We start from the raw sequence: 20,033 nt of genomic DNA on the forward strand, positions 1-20,033 counted from the left end.
ATAAAGTCAGTGTATCAGCCACAGCATTTGCAAAATGTTGACTTTAAATGAAATTGTTGATATCCTTTTATCATCAACCCTTTTGTCAATAGCTTGCCTCGTGTTATAATTTGTTCATACATAGGACATGACATGCTCTTGCATATCGAATTAATCAACTGGGAGACGTAAACTCAATATGCAAGTGGTAATGATGTATTGCTACATAAGTAAGGTAAGTTGAAGACAAATATTTAATTCACTATCATAAAGTTTAGTTGTCAGTTTGGAAAAAAAAAGTTGAGGCGTTCATACGTTACCATGAAGGGGGCACTTGTAAATTATGCTTTGTTTTCTACTGTGTGGTATATGCTGGCAAAATTATTTGGGGATCTTTCTCCCACCCCATCCGCTGGTTCCTACACGGGTCTGGTATATAAAGCCCCCTTTCGTATGTTTAACATTTCCTACAGATATTGGAATTACCGATTTTCATTTTCCCTCATTTTATTTGCCTTCATATAAGGTGTATCCCACCCCCTTAAAAAGGTATTGGTTATTTTGTTTGTCAGGAAATTTTGCAGTTTTTGTATTGTTGCCTTCGTAGAGTTATAATATTCGTCCATGTGTTTTAAAATCATCCGTAAGCAGCACTTGCCAGTGAACAATTGAAAGTTGGCAGCTTATCGCGGTTGGCATTGTAGCAGTGTCAGGGGCGGGTGGGTTGGGGGGGGGGGGGTTACTTGATTTGGAAGGAAATGAAGGCCTCCTTGAGGTCCCCAATGGGATCAGGGCGAAGTCCTGGTGGGGGTTCGTTAGGTGAAGCTCTCAGAAGCTGATGAGTTTTTCAGCATTTCTAACAGCTAAATTTGAGTGTCAGAAAATGTCTCAGTTTCAATGTTTAAAATTTGACTTGCTGGTGGTGGACTGGGCCGCACAGCCCCAAGCAACTGGTGAATTTTGAGTTCTTTCTATCATTAGTATAAAGTTAAGGTATATCAAAGAGGGAGTTAGCAAGATCCAGTTCCCAAAGCCAAGAAGTAAGCCGGTCCCGTGCTTCCATTCAGGCCCGTAGGAGGCAATTTCAGTTGGGGGGGGGGGGCACAGCCATACATTTTCAGTTGAGGGGGCACTATCAACTACCAAAATTTCTTGACAAGCAAAAAAAAAAAAGCTCACGTTTTTATTGAGGGGGCACAAGCATATAGTATCTATGTTTTCTATAGAAATCTATATATCGGCAAAATTATTGGGGGCACGGCCCCCCCCGTGCCCCCCCCCCCCCGGTTCCAACGGCCATGGTCCATAGATGTTGAACGGTCCCATAGGAGATATTTGAAGGAACCTTGTTATTCCGGATTTTAATGATCCTACCATTCACTCGAGGCAAGTAGGGAAATCTTTGCATTTCCTGTTTGAGCTCCTAGGAAGAAAAACGAGTGATTGCACACGACATTTGCAACCACAAGTTCGATACATACAACACTAGTTAAAAACCGAGCCCTGGCAGTTTTTGTGCAAAGAGTTGAGGTATTTAATAGTCATTATGAGATGTAGTTTGTACATTTTGCCTCCTAGAAGGGCTTGAGAAAGTGCCTCAGGGATAGAATTCACTTAAGTAACAAGTAATCTCAAACGTTGACTTGCCCGAATGCAAAGCTTGGTTGCCCCAAATTAAGAATGAAGAAAATAACTTAATTCATAACTGTAAATGTTTATATGATAAGAAAAGGTGTGATCAGATACACTACTGTCTATTTGGCAAGTTGAGCTACAAGAAAAATAATGCGATGGTACGTTTGTCTAGGAGTGTTTATCAATGTCCTTGTCAATTTAATCTGTAAACACACACTGTTATGCAGCAACACCTCCCCCCCCTTCCCATTTGTTGCCTTTATAATGAAGTTTATCTTTTTAGAATTATTTTCGGTTAGATCATCCTTCTGTGAATTTTTATTTTTCAAGATAACTCACAGTGAAGCACCGCTAAAGGAAGGCAGTTGCTACGAAACATATATTGAATAAGATAATCTAATTTCCTAATAAGCGTGATAAGTAGGCAACAAAATTGTTAGATGTAGAGTGTAATTACCATGAAAGAAAAAAGGAATAATGAAGCTGATTTTTAATTAACAGTATAATTTTGAAATCCTTCTGAGGAATTCCGAATGCAAAAACAATGTCAGTCAAGTACCCGGGAGAAATCAAGTGTTACAAGTGTTTCAATTTTTATTTTTTTTAATTTATAAACTAATGTAAACTAGATATAACAGTACACATTTCTATCAGAAAAATTCAGTTGCCCAATCGGACAAGTACGTTGACAGTTTCACTTGCCCAAACTGAGAATTTACTTGCCCCAGCCAATCGGACAAACGTTAATGTCGATCCCTGCTGCCTTTGACCATTAAAGTCTATTTTCAACATTCCCAGTCTATTGCAGCTGTATACAGTCTGGTCGAACCCTTAAACAGGGGTATACCTTCAAACAGGGGTTTTCCGTTCCGAAATGCAATGCACAAGAACAGTAACTCTTAACGTAGCCAATTTAAACAAACTTGCCTATGCCATCTATCTTAGGAAAAAAAAAGATCGATATGGTATTGTTATTTCTACTATGAACTTGGTAAAATGTCAACAGAAAAAATCAACATGTTAAGTTTTCCATAATTTGAATTTATACTGTAGGAATAACAAAATATTTTCTGTCATCTCATCAAATAATTTAATAATCCCCAGAATAATTTTTTTTAAATTATGGAATTTAGAACACAAAAATATTCTAAGAATGAGAAAAATATTAATTTAGAATCTAGATTGAAATAAAATAATATAAAATATAATTGTGTTTTCCCCCAAATTATTGTATTTATTAAAGAACAGGTAGACTTTACTTTACCGGTCCCCAGATCCTCAAGATATGTGCGCTCGTTGCACTATGACCTAAGATTTACGTCACTTAACTGATAAAGGTTAGTCTTGCACACCACTTGACTGGTTAGAGTTGATCTTGCACCCAGCTGAGAGATTAGGGTTAGTCCTTGATAAGTTTTCGACTGTTTTGGGTTAGTCTCGCATCCGTCCGAGAGATTAGGGTTAGTCCTCGCACATTATTTGACTAATTAGGGTTAGTCTAGCATCTGCCTGTGAGATTATGGTCCTCCCATACCATCCGAGAACTCATTCTTTCAGATAAATAAGAAATTCAGTTGCTTCTGTATTTTATGCAAGATCTTAACTCAGCTTCAACGGCATCTCGTCGGTTTGTTTGCATGAAAAAATGGCTAAGTATGAAAAGAAACGACACTGAGCATGCGCTGCACGTGCTTAGTTGTCAATTATTTTTTGTTGATTTTTCAATGAACAATATTTATTAATTTTCTTTCAGAGAATGAGGATAACCTTAGAATTCCATTTTGGGGTCAAAAAGGCCAAAAACTTTGTACTTTTCACTTTTTTGATCACTCACGCGATCTCATATATATTGAAGTTGCCTTCTTTCGAACCCTGTTAGTTGAACTATATTTTAGCTCATTTTTCTAAGGGCTGGTAAAGTCGTTCCTTAAGGAACAAACTGCCAAACATTTTATTTAATTCTTATAAGATATAGAAGACAATAAATATGATAAATTGCATTTGAATTTTATTTTCAACTATAAGTTTGTTACACTTTCTGAGCCTGATTACATGTATCAATAGTAAAGATCGATTGCTAGTACATGAAACTTTTAGATGCACAAAATTGGAGCAACTTATTCAATCAACCTGGCTTTGTTGTAAGCACAATTATATTTTTGTAAATATATAAACAAAAGGGCTGGACACAAGTTCATTCAACTAAGTGAATCCTTTCCTTGTAATAAATATAAAATTGATATGATGATTTAATACAATGATTGTCACATATTCAGTGCCTGGGGAGGTCAAACAACAGGTGGGGCCACCACTGTATTTATGTATATATTAAAGCACTAATATTAGTGAAAAACTTTATCAACTATAGAATTCATGATCATATGTTAATCTAAAAACTTTAATTTTAATTGCACTTTCTAATGAAAGTTCATGTATATTGTTGTTGTCCCCCATTGTCTTGTCAGAACTCCAACATTTTTTATTACCCTGTATAAGTAGACAAAGAGGTTGAGTCTAAAATAAAATAAGCTTTCATCAGCACCCTTATATTTTAAGAAACATAAAAGTCCTCTGTGTATTTATGACCATGGCATTAGTGTCAAAATTTTAATCTCTGCAGTGGGGCTCCATAGAGACTGAAAAAAGTTGTGGCTCCTTTTTAAAGTTTATCATCAAATCTCATTCTTCATTTTTAGCTCTACTGGTCAGAGACCAGAAGATCTTATGCGATAGTAAGGTGTCGGTCGTCCATCTGTCTGTCCGTCTGTCTGTAAACAATTTTTCAAAATGCTACTCCTCCTACAGTTTTGGTCCGATTTCAATGTAACTTGGCACACAAGTAGACTACACTAAGATACGTAATTGAATGCATCGGTTTTTGATTTCGATTGACGGTGTTGCCATGGTTACTAAAAATAGAAATTTCTGTGAAATTCCTTTAAAACGCTACTCCTGCTACAGTTTTAGTCTGCTTTTAATATAATTAGGCATACAAGAAGACTATACTAAGATACATAACTTAATGCATCGGTTTTTGAATTTGATGAACAGTGTTGCCATGGTTACTTAAAATAGAAATTTTTGTGAAATTTCCATAAAACGTTACTCCTCCTACAATTTTGGTCTGATTTCAATCTAATTTGGCACACAGTTAGAATACACTACGATACATAATATGTATTTCTGTTTTTTTTATTTCGGTGAATGGTGTTGTCATGGTTACTAAAAATAGAAATTTCGGTGAAATACTTTCAAAAGGCTACTCTTCCTACAGTTTTCGTTTGATTTCAATATAACTTGGCACAGAAGTAGACTACATTAAGATACATAATTCTATTTATTGTTGCATGTTGAAAAGTTTCAAATCCAAGTGTTTCTTTTCTTTTGTTATACATACAGACCAGTAGAGCTACAGTCTCATCAGAGACTTCTGGTTCGAATGTAAGATTGACATTTTATTATGAAATAGTCATGCTAAGATTGTAGATTTGCTAGGTTGTAGATGTTGCAAGTGACCTGGATGAGTGATCAGGTAAAGTTCTTTTAGCAGATTTATTTCTGAGGAGCAATTATTAAGATGTTTTTTTTTTTTTTTTTTTTATTTTTTTTTTTTTTATTAGAAAAAAGAGATATATCAAGTAACATACTGAAACTTTTTTTCACATTCTCTCACACATTCACACTTCCCCTTCTGACTTTAAACAAGAATGAAATAAAAAAAAATTATTAACAATGAGGTACAAGTATTCCATTTGAAAAAATAATTATTGTTGGTGCTTTAATAAATGTTTATAACTCAAAAATATTAATCCATGGTGACCATAAGTTTTCAAAATTGTTCATTTCAAATTGTTGAATTGATATGCATTTTTCTATTTTGTACTTAAGAGTTAAAAAATGTAGCAGCCCATTAATCATAGGTATTTTGTTTTGCTTCAAGCAGGAAAATATATATTGCTTTGTATAAAGAATAATGAAATTCATCACCCTGTTATGATAAAATAATGGAGTTTCACCAAAAATAATATTACACATGTTAAACCCAACTCTTTTAGAAGTTTTTGTAAAAATGTGCATACTAAGATTACTCCATAATGAAGAGATTTTTGTGCAATTCAAAAATATATGTTGTATTGTTTCTATCTCCTGTTTACAAAAAGTACAGTGGTCATCAGATAAAATATTTATTTTCTTCAAATAATACTTCACTGGAAGGATTCTATGAAGGATTCTATACTGTAACCATTGAACAGAAGTATCCATAGTTGTTCTAAAACAAACCTTAAAAACATCTTGAACACAAATATCAGATTCCAAAAACACTGACAGTTCCTGGTTCCATCTAAATATTGATGTAGGAGTGACAAGGTTACTATTCAAATATTTGTAAATTATTTTTGTGCACTTCTCGTATACAATAATATTTTCAAAATAAAAAGGAATAAAAGGTGTACATTGTCTCTTAACAGATGATTTGTCTATAGACATTGTTTTTAAATACCTGGATATAGCACAGATAATACTGTTGTATTGCATAATGCAAACATTAAACAAATGAAATCTATTTTCAAAGTCAGTGAGAGTTAAAAAATTTCCTTCATTGTTTAAGAAATCACAAACACTTTTAACACCATTTTTATACCAGGCAATTATTAAGATGTTGATTAAATTTGTGTAACAGGTGTTACATTCCAAGTACTCAGCTGTAACTGTTGATAAAACTTCAATAGATGATGGCACTGAGGATGCATCATGCAATCTTAAATCTTATGGATGTGTGCTATTAAACATGTCTGGGTGTTGCATGTAATCTATATTTTCTAAATGAATGATCAAATAAAAGCTGTTAGAGCAGGCCAGTTTCCAAGTGAACCAACATTGTTTGGACATCCTAGGTGATGTGATTTCATGACATTTTTAGGTCACCTGAGTAAACTCAGGTGACCTATTGCTATCCGTTTTTGTCCGTCGTCGTGTGTCGTACGTCGGTCGTAAACTTTTGAACATTTTTAGATTCTTCTCTGGAACCGCTCAACCAATTTCAACCAAATTTGGTATGTAGCATCTATGGGTGAAGGGGAACAAAAATTGTGAATTTCATGGTCCCTGCCCCCCTGGGGCCTGAGGGGTGGGGCTAAAACCACCAAAAATAATGCAATCTTTAAAAATCTTCTTCTTTACTCCTGGACATCAAGCAGTCAAACTGTTGGCATCATTGTAATAAGCATGGAGCCCTCTACCAAAATTGTGAAATTCATGGCCCCAGGGTCAGGGGTTCTGGCCCCAGGGTGGGGCTATATAGATCATATAGTGAAAGTGCATTATTTCTTTGAAAATCTTCTTCTCTGCTCCTGGGTATTAAATAAAATTACTAAGTACATAGTTATGATGAGCAAGAGTGCCTCTTCCAAAATTGTGAAATTCATGGCCCCAGGGTCAGGGGTTCTGGTGTTAGGGTGGGGCTCTATTGATTATATAGTGAAAATGCATTATTTCGTTGAAAATCTTCTTCTCTGCTCCTGGGTATTAAATAAAGGAACTAAGTACATAGTTATGATGAGCAAGAGTGCCTCTTCCAAAATTGTGAATTTCATGGCCCCAGGGTCAGGGGTTCTGGTGTTAGGGCGGGGCTTTATAGATTATATAGTGAAAAAGCATTAATTCTTTGAAAATCTTCTTCTTTGCTCTTGGGTATTAAATAAAGTAACTAAGTACATAGTTATGATGAGCAAAAGTGCCTTTTCAAAAATTGTGAATTTCATCAGCCCCAGGGTCAGGGGTTCTGGTGTTAGGGTGGGGCTCTATAGATTATATAGTGAAAATGCATTAATTCTTTGAAAATCTTCTTCTCTGCTTCTGGATATTAAATAAAGTAACTAAGTACATAGTTATGATGAGCAAGAGTACCTCTTCCAAAATTGTGAATTTCATGGCCCTAGGGTCAGGGGTTCTGGTGTTAGGGCAGGGCTATATCGACTATATGGTGAAAATGCATTAATTCTTTGAAAATCTTCTCCTCTGCTCCTGGGCATTAAGGTGATAAACTAAGTACATAGATATGAGGAGGAGGTGGGCCTCTTCCAGAATTGTGAAAGCCATGGCCCCTGGGACAGGGGTTCTGGTGTTAGGGTGGGGCTCTATTGATTATATAGTGAAAATGCTTTAATTCTTTGAAAATCTTCTTCTCTGCTCCTGGGTATTATTTAAACAAACTAAGTACATGGTTATGATGCATAAGGATGCTTTTTCAAAAATTGTGAATTTCTTGGCCCCAGGGTCAAGGGTTCTGGTGTTAGGGCGGGGCTCTATTGATTATATAGTGAAAATGCATTGATTCTTTGAAAATCTTCTTCTCTGCTACTGGAGATTTTATAAACAAACTAAGTGCATGATTATGATAGACAAGGATGCCTCTTCCAAAATTTTTAAATATATGGCCTCAGTTTTTGGGGTTCTTGAGGAGGGGGGGGGGGGGGCTCTATTGATTATATAGTGAAAAAGCATTAATTCTATTAATCATTAATTAATCCTGTCTGCTCCTTAGTGTTGAGCTGATAAATAAATTGCTTAGCTGTGTTGAAAATGGGAGCTTCGAATAGAATTTTTAAATCTTGTGGTCCTAGGGTCAGGGGTTCTGGCATACGGGGGGGGGGGGGGGGGGGGGGGGGGGGCTTTTGATAATATAGTGGAAAAGTGTTAATTCTTTGAAGTCCATAGTTATGATGATGAGGGTAACTCTTCCAAATTTGTAAATTTCTTGACCCTTGGTCTTGGGTTCTGGTGTTAGGGTAAGGCTTTGTTGAATCTGTAGTGAAAATGCATTGTACCTGTGAAATTCTTCTCTGCTTCTGGGCATATTGGAAGCAAACTGAGTAAAAGTTTAAATGATATGAGTAAGCGTATTTCTACCAGATTTTTAAACATCTGGACCATTGGTCTAAGCATTCTGGTCCTGGGCAGGGCTCTATTAATTTGTATTCTACTGAGAGAAGTTATTCCCCTTTTCCATTCACCTTTGATAATTAATCACTGTAAATAATGTATTTGAAAGGTTAATAGAATAAGATAATTATGCAAGAATGTTTATCATATAATTAAAAAAGTACTTTCTTAGTTTTAATAAACAGGTAGACATGTAAGTAATAGATAAATAAAAATGAGACAAAAATAACTTATCTTATTAAAAGTTCTTCAAAGACCATAAGAGAGGTCAATGCTAGAGGTCTTAATATGGGTTTATAAATAGTACAGAAGCACTAATAGTTTGTTAATAGTCTGCACAGTGTTAAGTTGGGGACAGATTAGAACTTAATTTATGAGTTGATACTGAATACTAGACTAATTATTTTGTTGATCCTGATCTTCCTACTTCTCTTGCTTTAGGGCAACAAAGCTTCAACTATCAGTGTATTTAACTTCTGAATTGTTGTATTATACTCAGGTGACCATTAAGGCCCTTGGGCCTCTTGTTATTAATATTTTAGTTTAAATAAAGAGTGAATTTCTGGGTTGTCTGTTAGTATTTTTTACCATTATCTCTGACCAGAATCTTTGAACTTCAAAGTATTAACATTTATCAAAAAACAAAGTTGGAAAAATAAACATACATGTAGTCACTCTTTTCAGCTATGGTTTGTTTTTAAAATATCTGTAAAAGTGATGAAAATATTTGGGTTCATTTTAGGAAAAACTGTGCCCCACTGGTTAATACTGCAATAGAATTCAGTTTAAGTTCTAAGTCAAATCAATTTGCAAGATTTAGTTTTAAGCTCACCTGAGTTGAAGTTGAACTGTGAACATTTCTGATCAAAATTGATCTGTTATCTGTTGCTGTCATCATTGTTGTTATGAACTTCAGAATTTCATCTTCTTCTCCGGAACCACTGGGCCATTTTCAGCCAAACTTGGCACAGAGCATCCTTGGATTAAAGGGATTCAAGTTTGTCCAAATGAAGGCCCAAACCCCTTTCCAAGGGGAGATAATTAAGAATTAGTGAAAATTTAATGGTATCTTGTGTATTTTTGATCTTTAGAACTTAACTTTAGAGTTTGACCCATTTTAAAAAATTTTTAACCTTGGCCATACCTCTTGAACAGTGAGTGCTGGGTCTTTTGTATTTGACAGGTGTATTTCTTGTGACAAGACCTTCCCTTACCAACAGTTTTGACCCTATGACCTTAGAATTTTACCTAATTTTCAAAAAACTTTAGCCTTGGCCATAATTTTTGAACAGTTGGTGCTAGGGCTTCCATAGTTCGTATGTATATTTTTTGTGACTAGACCTTCCCTTTTGTACCAAAAGATTTTACTTTTTATCCTTGATATTGGAGTTTGACCAACTTTTGAAAAACTTAAACCTTAATTGGCCATCTTTTGAATGGTTGGTGCTAGGACTTTCTTATTTCACGTGCATTTCTTGTGACAAGACCTTTTCTTTGGCACCATTCATTTTGACCATTTGACCTTGACCTTGAAGTTTGATCTACATTTGAAAAACTTTAACCTTCGCCACAACTTTTCAACGCTTAGTGTTAGTGTTAGGGCTTTCATATTTCACAGGTTTATTCCTTGAGACAAGACCTTTCTTTGAGTACCAACATTTTTGATCTTTTGACCTTAACCTTGGAGTTTTACTTGCATTTGAGAAATTTTCACCATGAGATACCATACTAGGGCAACAGTGTTTCACAAACACATCTAGTTTAAACTATGAGCTTTGGGGTTAGGGTTAGGCCATAATTAGAGATTCAAATTCAACATAATACATGTGTAAAGGAAAAAAATTTCTCCAGGGAAGAAGGGCCATATTGATCATATCAATATTGAAACATCTCAGTATTGTGTGGTTTTAACTTTGATTAAATCATAGTTCTCTTGGGGTAGATATTGGTCCACAATTTGGAGTCAATTTTTTTTATGAAATTAAAGAGGGAAATTTAAAAATAAATATGATGAAAAAACAGCAGGGCCAAATTGACTTAGGTGAGCATTATGGCCCATGAGCTTCTTGTTTTGTTAGCATTGCTACAAGATTATATGCTGTTAACTGATGAGGGATAAAAGTTGCATTCATTGCTGGAACTGTAATGCTTTGATCTCTGTCATCATAGTTTGAAAATACAAATTATCACCAGGATCTCAAAGTGTTTGACAATGTTTTTAAAAATGTTTTTGCTTGAATTCAGCATTTCAAATAGACCATCCTTTTGAAAATAAAAATCTGCAAATGATGATGCTGAAGATCAATGATTTTGAAATCTTTTTTAAATGTGTATAGTCATTGAACATATTGAAGGCTTAAAATATTAATGAATCAAAACCTGTCTTCAGTGTAGCGTATTGTTGATGTTCACAGCAGAGAGAAGTGTTTGTGGGAATGAGAATGGCTTACCGGTATTGATTAGATTTGTAAACTTAATTTATAATTTACAGGTGCGACATTGACACAAGTATTGATGACAAGTTGCAACATAGATTTAGATGTTATTCTGCAGAAGAACTTACTCAAGGAATGCTGTTTTCTGACTGTAAGACTTTAATTTGAATTTTTATTGCTCTGTTTTAATTCAATCTTAGTGTCAACTGAATGTTGGATATTTGTTTCATTGCATTTTTCATCTTATTTGTGATATATTTTCAAGGTCAAAATGTTTTTATATATTTAAGTTGGTGGAATAGCACCAGTGTTAGTAGGTTAGAATTGAATTTTGAATTTAAATCAATATTTTGATTTTTTTCTTTATTTTTAAAGCATTAGTTGTTCTTTCTAATTCTAAGATAATTTTAAGGGATTTTATCTTTTCTTTTATTAAAAAAAAATGCATGAAGAACTGGAGATAGCAAACATGCAGTTTGTTTACTCTTTGAAAAGTGTGTTGTGATTCTGATAAGGATGACTCAAACATTGAAGGAATGAATTTAATAGCTGCCAAAGTTATACTGTATAACCTAGATCAGGACAGTTTTGCTTTATAAACAGTGAAATGCGAAGCAGTTTATAAAAAAACCTTGAACTTTTTCAACCCAGGTTATAAAGAATTATTACTTGGGTAGTTATTAAATTCATTCCTTAATTTAATTTTCTATCATTAAGTGTTAAAAATATGACAATTTCCCTTCAAAAATGACCAAGTTGTTTAAAATTTAAGAGTAATGTCAAGTGGATTAATTGATATGTTTTTGACTTGTCATGTTGTTATGTAGGCAATACAGGTTATACATTTCTATCTAGTCAGATCACATGTTACCATCAGAATTAAACTACCGGTATATTGATATAAACAATTTTTGAAAATATGTATTAAATATAACAGAGTTATTAAAATATTGGTAGACTAATTGATCTATTATTCAACAAATATGAATAAAAGTTTTTCTTTGTTGACATTAGTTTTCCAAAATGGAATAATATTTGTTTAAGATTGAAGAACAATGGTAGATTGATTAGTGTGCTGCAAATAATTTCAATAAAACTACTTGTTTTGAAAATATAAACCTGCATATATTTACAAAGATGTCAAAGATGAGAAATAAAATGCTGTTTGATATTATGTGAGGTTCATCTTTTAACAGTTTTTGTACAAGCTGTATAGGCAGCACACATAAAGGCTAGAATTGATCTGGATCTCAAAAATGAAGAAGTTCTACTCTCGACCTCCCAGTGTCAAGGCAAAGAAACTCGCAGATGAGTACTCCACGGGAGAATTGGTGACACCATGTCGTCTGCTGCTGGTTCTGGTTCTTTCCTGTATAATGATTGCTGCGATATCTGTTAGTGTTAGTAAAAAGAAGATAGAGCTAGAGGAAAACGTCATTAAAAGGGGGATAAATCTAGTGGACTTTCCATATCAATTTGACTTTAATGCAGCTTTAAAAACAAGAGAGGAGAATTTGGAGTCATACAAGAGACCCCTAAATTCATGGTCTGTTGACAAAAGATTCACACTTACACTAGAGGAATTCTGGGATATATATGATGGAAAATGGTAAGATTAATTTAATAAATTATAATGAATCTGTTTGGGGTTTTTTTTCCATGCCTGGTGAAAAAGAATTTCTAAAACACAGAATCACTTACTAGATGACCTATTGCTTTCAGTTTTTGTCTGTAATCATGTATAGTCCACTGTGCAAAAAAAGTTACTTTTTGTATAATTGGCCTCTTCTCAAGAACCTTTGGGCCAGTTTCAACCAAACTTGCTACAAAGCATCCTTAGGTGATGGAAATTTAAATGTCCATGCCCTTTACTAAAGGGGAAATAATTAACGAATAGTGAAAATGCAGAGGAATAATTCAAAAGACATCTTGTCAAGACCTGCTGAGTCCGAAATGATAAAACTTCTGTAGAAGCTAATTCTTATATGGTGAAGGTGCCAGATACAGAAGAGTTCAGTTTCATGTAGAAATTACTGCAAAATTACTTATTTTCGTGGGGTTAAATTTTCATGGTTTATAAAAAAAATACTGGTTCAAGGGGATTTGATTTTGTGGATAAAGGAGAGACATCATACTGCAGTATGGAATTTAACATTTCATGGAGGATATAAATTTGTGGGTCTTTTCATAGCAGAAAAACAACGAAAATTACCGGTAAACCCCCAGGAAAATTAAAGATTTCACAGTATAGAAAAAAATTATACATTTACTGTAAATCTTCTTCTCAAAAACTTCAAAGCTAATAATTGTCAAATCTTTATGCTAGCATCTTTAAGCAGTGTAAATTCAAGTATGTTCCTACCAAGCCCACATGGGGACTATTTTAAAGGCTACAATTTTTCAAATTTAGATGCAAGTATGCTATGTAGATTCAAGATTGTACAATATTCAGCCCTGAGGGCAAGGATGAGGAAAGTAAAGAAACTAAGTATAGGAGCAATTTATAAAAAAAAAAATAACAATCTATAAAGAGATCATTCTCAAGAATACAGTGATACGAATGTGCAAATTTATATGCTTTTAACTGTGAAAATTAAAAGAGTTGTGTTACGATGTTCAGGTGCCACTTGGGTCTGTGGGCTTCTTTAAAATCTATAGATAGAACCCATATTTCAGTAAGTTAAAAATTATAAAAATGGCTTACAAAGTAACACTCTCCATTAGATAATGTTAATTTATTCTCTTTTACTTTGTAATGCAGGCCAGTTATTATTACTGATGTTGTACAACATTGGCCAGCCTTCAACTGGACAAAAGATTTTTTCATTAAAAAGTATGGAAGACAGAGGATTACATTCAAAGCTATAGTAGTAAGTAAAAAAAAAAATATATGTTAATGATCATGATGTTGGATTTAGATTTAGAATCTGTATTGAGTTTAAACATCTCAGAACAGATGCCATAGAAAATAGGTATCTGACACATGGATTTACAGAATACACAGCCCATTGATCATCAGGTGCTTCAAAATGAATCGGCAGTTCTGATCTTATCATACATAAAAATCTCAATCTTGTTATCTCAAATTCTTGTGCAGTTTTTTTTTTAAATCAGTCCCCACCATGTTTGAGATTTTGAGATTTGACTACTGTAAATCATTTTTTAATTGTGAGAACTCTTTTTCGCATAATTACGCATGTCTGTCTGTTCGCAAAAATTTTATTCTCGTGTACATTTGTATTGTTAAGGGTTATATACAACAAAAACCATAGCTCATGAAAATTTTGTCTAGCTAATAAATATCAAATAGCTATTTCATGAAAATAAGGTGTCGCGAAAATATAGATCTACAGTATATGTGATTTTTGCTATTATTTTAGGATGGCATCCAGCATGTGACAGGATATGTGCGATCTTTGGAGGATTTTATCAGTACACTCCACCAATCTAATGTGAACACATGGAACTACCTGGAGGATGAAATGTTTATACTACAGAGACCAGAGCTGAGAGAGGACATAAGAGAACATGTAATATGAACCTCTTATATTTGTCCTTATATGTCAGCATTCACATGGATATTATATTACATGTATCATAATTACATATACAGTCGAACCTCGTCTCAAACTCAATGGAACCAAGAAAAAACTTCAAGATATCTGAGGGTTTGAAATATCGAGGGTAAAATACATAAGAAATACGTGGTAGGCACTTTCCAATCACTTAGACATATGTTCGAGATAATGATCAACTGTATTATGACTGTATGTAAACCTTTTTGATAAAATTGTTCTTTTTTTTTTTCAATATCCGTCTATATGTATTTTAAATGTTTCAGATTTATGCATCAGAAAATTTTTTCTCTTTCTTCCCTTCTGAAATTCGCCCCTGGGATGCAGCTTTTTTGTGGGGATCTAAACATTCTCGTTCCACCCTGCACATGGACCCGTACAACTGGACAGCCATCAGTTCAGTCCTCAGTGGGGTGAAAAAGTGGAAGGTGGGTGACATATTAACTGATCATGAATCAACATTTAATTTTCAGGACTATGGACAAAAATTCTTGCAATATGTGTGCTGTTTACTTTAACACAAGGGAAAAAATGGTAATTTTCGGCTGAATCAAAATGGGGATGAATGATTCTAATTAACATACTGTGGAAATTTTGTTATGCATATATTTAATCTACCAATCTTCTAGTGCATTTACATAGTTGTAATATTTTGGTAAAGGTGTATAATAATATTAGAATACAAAAAATTGTGGGCCTACATAATATACTTACCAGGGGTAGTTTTTAGCTCTACTGGTCAGAGACCAGAAGAGCTTATGCGATAGTAAGGTGTCCATCCATCTGTCTGTCTAGCTGTCTGTCTGTCCATCTGTCTGTAAACAATTTTTCAAAACGCTACTCCTCCTACAGTTTTGGTCTGATTTCAATATAACTTGGCACACAAGTAGACTACACTAAGATACATAATTTAGTGCATCTGTTTTTGATTTCAATGAGCGGTGTTGCCATGGTTACTAAAAATAGAAATATCTGTGAAATTCCGTTAAAACGCTACTCCTCCTACAGTTTTGGTCTGATTTTAATATAACTTGGCACACAAGTAGACTACACAAGATATATAATTCAGTGCATCGGTTTTTGATTTTGATGAATGGTGTTGCCATGGTTACTAAAAATAGAAATTTCTGTGAAATTCATTTAAAATGCTACTCCTCCTACAGTTTTGGTCTGATTTCAATATTATTTTGGATACATGTAGACTACATTAAGATACATAATTTAGTGCATCAGTTTTTGATTTTGATGAGCTGTGTTGCCATGGTTACTAAAAATAGAAATTTCTGTGAAATTCCTTTAAAACTTTACTCCTCCTACAGTTTTGGTTCAGATTTCAATATGATTTGGCACACAAGTAGACTACACTAAGATACATAATTGAATGCATTGGTTTTTGATTTCGATGAAGGTGTTGCCATGGTTACTAAAAATAGAAATTTCTGTGAAATTCCTTTAAAACTCTATTCCTCCTACAGTTTTTGTTTGATTTCAATATAACTTGGCACATAAATAGACTACATTAAGATACATAATTCTATTTATTGCTGCATGTTGCAAAGTTTCAAATCCAATTGCTACTTTTTCTTTGTTATATGTACAGACCAGTAGAGCTACAGTCTCATCAGAGACTTCTGGTTACTAATGGTAAATTTTAAATAGTAGTGGTCACAAAGTTAAAGTTAGATATAAAATGAATTCATAAAGTAAATTAAGCTGGCAAAGTTCATTTTAATCAGTATTTTATTCATATGCCTGGTAAATAAATAGGGTTATCAACTGCAAAGCCTATAAATACTGTACCCCCCTTGATACAAAAGACTAAAGGGATACAAGTCAATTTTGTCAAGCTGTTTTGTTCTTTTTACAAGCTTTTCCTTCCTGGTCAGGACCATCTTTTGTATGTAGAAAAAAGTTCTTGTGGATTTCCCCTAGAGTGTATAAGATACAATAGGTATCCATTCACTTCTATGAATTTATCTACATGTTTTATATGAATTGTGTAGCTGCACTTTTGTGTCTTTTCCTGCATTTACATTTGTAGGTCATCCAAGTCACTCATTTGTTGTTCTGTTATTTATTTTCATTCAATGTTGTGCATTGTCTAGTATTGAAAAACTTGAAATATTTTCAGATTTTATTCTGAAAGCACTTTTGATAAATAGCAAAATGGTAAATGAAAAGTTTTGTACATGTCCATGAGTCAGACTGAGTGGTCATTAAATAATCCTCAAAAATGTAATTATTAAATTCATCTTTGAAAATTCTCAGCTACACTCCTACACTTCTAGCATACAAATGCTGCTAATATGATAAATGGGCAAAAAATTCTCTTCCAGAACTAACTACGAAATTCAAAGTCCCTAGGATCCAGAGTTGGGATCTAGGTTGATTATTTGTTGAGTTTGGGAGACTCCGATGATTGTCAAGGCCTGGGGCTTATTAAATGTATAGAATACAGTGTTGTACAATGGAAAGTAGTTTAACATTCTTTGCAGCTTTAAATATGCATCAACTCCATTCTGTTTTTTTGTTGAATGGGTTTTTATTTTGTCATATCTGCATAATGGCTCATTTAGCATCAAGAACATTTTTTTTGTACCCTGAATAGTGATACAGTGTTTCTGAATACTGTAGTTAGAATAAATGAGCAAATTACAAACATGAATCCTCTGTTTCATAGCAAGATATTTTTTGTGTGTGAGTATTTAAGGGCATCAAGTTCTTGATTATTATTTATTTTTCAAGATCAATATTGCAATTATCAGATGCATCATTAATTCCACCTTAGTTGGTCGAATCTCTAGCTGATACATATAGAGGACTGTTGTAAAATTATTACTAGTATTTGATTTTTACTCATCTCAGTTTTGATTTAAATCTATAAGTGTGTTTTACCTAGCTTTGTTGAGTCTCATGTGTAAAATAGAAAAATGTTTTATTTTACATAATGATATTGATCATTAAAAAGCAAATTCTGGTACATGCACTTAAATCAATTGTCATGGAAGACAAAATTAATCTTCTAGATCTATAAATCTCCCCTTCACAAAAGTGATTGCATAACTTTATGTCAATGAAAATATTCCTGTTCTGTAACTCCTTTTTCAAACCCATTCCAAGATACAGACTTCAATGCAAATGTAAACTTGCATCATTCAGTATTGTAACAATCTTTATGATATCTATTTTTTTTATTCAGCCCTCTTGATGCTTTTGACCCAGATCTGAGACAATATCCCAAGTTTAGCCAGGCTCAGTATGTGGAGACAGAGGTATATCCAGGAGAGATGCTCATTATTCCTACAGGCTGGTTCCACCAGGTGAGTACATAGGATCTAAAGATTCCTACAGGCTGGTTCCACCAGGTAAGTACATAGAATCTAATGATTCCTACAGGCTGGTTCCACCAGGTAAGTACATAGGATCTAATGATTCCTACAGGCTGGTTCCACCAGGTAAGTTCATAGAGTCTAATGATTCCTACAGGCTGATTCCACCAGGTAAGTACACAGGATCTAATGATTCCTACAGGCTGGTTCCACTAGGTAAGTACACAGGATCTAATGATTCCCACAGGCTGGTTCCACTAGGTAAGTACACGGGATCTAATGATTCCTACAGGCTGGTTCCACCAGGTAAGTACACTTGTACACAGGATCTAATGATTACTGGTTACTAGGTTAGTAAACACGATGTTAGGTTGTGCCTGTCACTTATTTGATATACATGTATTTGATACATGAATGCTAATTGATATGTCCATAATATTCATAACTGTTATTGGAAAATTTTTTGATCACAAACACAGTTAAATTTAAGAATATATGTGTTTTACAGTATGTAATAGTGTTTGAGAGATGTGTTTTTCATTTCTTACATTTTTCTCTACAGGCATATAATGTTGAAGAAACTATGGCAATATCCAGTCAGCTGATGAACAGAAATAATTATCTTGTAGTTCTAGAAGAAATTATAAAAGGAGGTGGTGTTAAACGGAAGAAATTGCCGGCTCATTTTGACACTTTGTTACCCCCTGATCAGGTATATGATAAACGTTATCAGAATTTTTAGTTGGTGGGTCTTATATGATAAACGTTATCAGTGAGAATTTTTAGTTGGTGGGTCATCTTTTTGATATGTCTATCAGTCTACAATTTTGATATGTCTATCTGTCTTTCAGTCTACAATTTTGATATGTCTATCTGTCTTTCTGTCTACAATTTGGACTAAGAGCATAACTTTTTAAATTATATAAGGCATTGACTTTCAAAAATATAATACATTTGATATGATTTATAGGTGAAACTTTTTCTATCTCTCATTTCCAAGAAGATATTACAAAAAGGGAAAGAACTTACAGAGATGGTGTCCAGAATGGTGTATGAAGTCCCAGTTTCTTAGATTTAACAAGTATATAAAATATAAAGATTTTAACAATAGTGAAAATAATGCCATTCATATTTAACATGTATGCCTTTTTTATAATTTAAACCTTTAAAGCAATATTATACTTAATCCATTATATTAATTAGTATGATTTATGTCCCTATTTTATGCAAAGCTCTCTTTCTCTATAAATAGAGCAATGTTCATAAAAATAATCAATCAATCTTCAGTGATCATGAGCCCATATGAACAGGTGTATTTATTTAAAAGGGAAGAAGTTGCAAATCAGATGACATATTATGTATCCTTGTTTGTGCTGTCTGCAAAGCAGAAAGCACTTCTTGATAATTTTGTCTGCCTGATGGCCAGTTGTTCCCAATGTTATGTTAACCTCATTAGAATGGTCTTTGAATTGACAGACCCTTCATGAAAATGCTGAAATTTTGACATCGAATTTATGACAATAAACTACTTTATTAAAGAAGAAGTTAGTCTTTGTGATGCATGTGTATGTAGGACTCTCACATATACACAATCAAATTTGTCAGGGTTGTATTCTTCATATTTTTTTTTTCAATTTTGATGTACTATTTTGAGCATTGCATACTTTTACTATATATAGGTTAGGAGAAGGATGTAAGAAGACTATATACTTCTTTTTACATGTTCTTTTTAATTTTTTTTTTTTTTTTGTGAAAGTTGTTTATCAATTTTTTCTATCAATGGCATTATGAATTACTCTATAGGACTATTTATGACCAACTTGAAAAAAATGGAATATTTATTATCTATTTTAATTATGATATATAGGCTGTTTTTATATACTAAACATTATGTACATATCTTGGAATTATGAATTTTATACTTAATAAAAAAGTTGAAACTCTTTCTTTATTCTTTAGCTATAATAGCTAAAGAATAGCTATAATATAGAATATTGCAATCTCAATGAAATATGCTATTTTTGTAAACAAAAAAGTGCAGATATGTATACAAAGTAACGTTTTTTTTTTTTTTTGGCATCATTATATGTATATTTTAACAAATGTTTAGGAACAATAATATAAAGAGTAAGCATTCC

At 33.4% G+C, this 20,033-nt stretch overlaps 1 protein-coding gene across 1 annotated transcript; it reads left to right on the plus strand.

Annotated features, from left to right (window-relative positions):
* The first annotated feature begins 1,423 nt into the window (after window positions 1–1,423).
* LOC133206205 (uncharacterized) lies at window positions 1,424–19,774 on the plus strand. Its single transcript, XM_061342148.1, has 10 exons — window positions 1,424–1,509; window positions 11,048–11,142; window positions 12,188–12,600; window positions 13,753–13,861; window positions 14,372–14,521; window positions 14,833–14,994; window positions 16,435–16,517; window positions 17,766–17,886; window positions 18,458–18,607; window positions 18,866–19,774. Exons 3-10 carry the CDS (start codon window positions 12,248–12,250, stop codon window positions 18,965–18,967), a joined length of 1,230 nt encoding a protein of 409 aa, XP_061198132.1. The 5' UTR covers window positions 1,424–1,509; window positions 11,048–11,142; window positions 12,188–12,247; the 3' UTR covers window positions 18,968–19,774.
* The last annotated feature ends 259 nt before the right edge of the window (window positions 19,775–20,033 follow it).

Source organism: Saccostrea echinata, unplaced genomic scaffold (genome assembly GCF_033153115.1).
Source record: "Saccostrea echinata isolate AGI-Se365-2 ecotype Australia unplaced genomic scaffold, CSIRO_AGI_Sech_v1 ptg000054l, whole genome shotgun sequence".
NCBI lineage: Eukaryota > Metazoa > Mollusca > Bivalvia > Ostreida > Ostreidae > Saccostrea > Saccostrea echinata.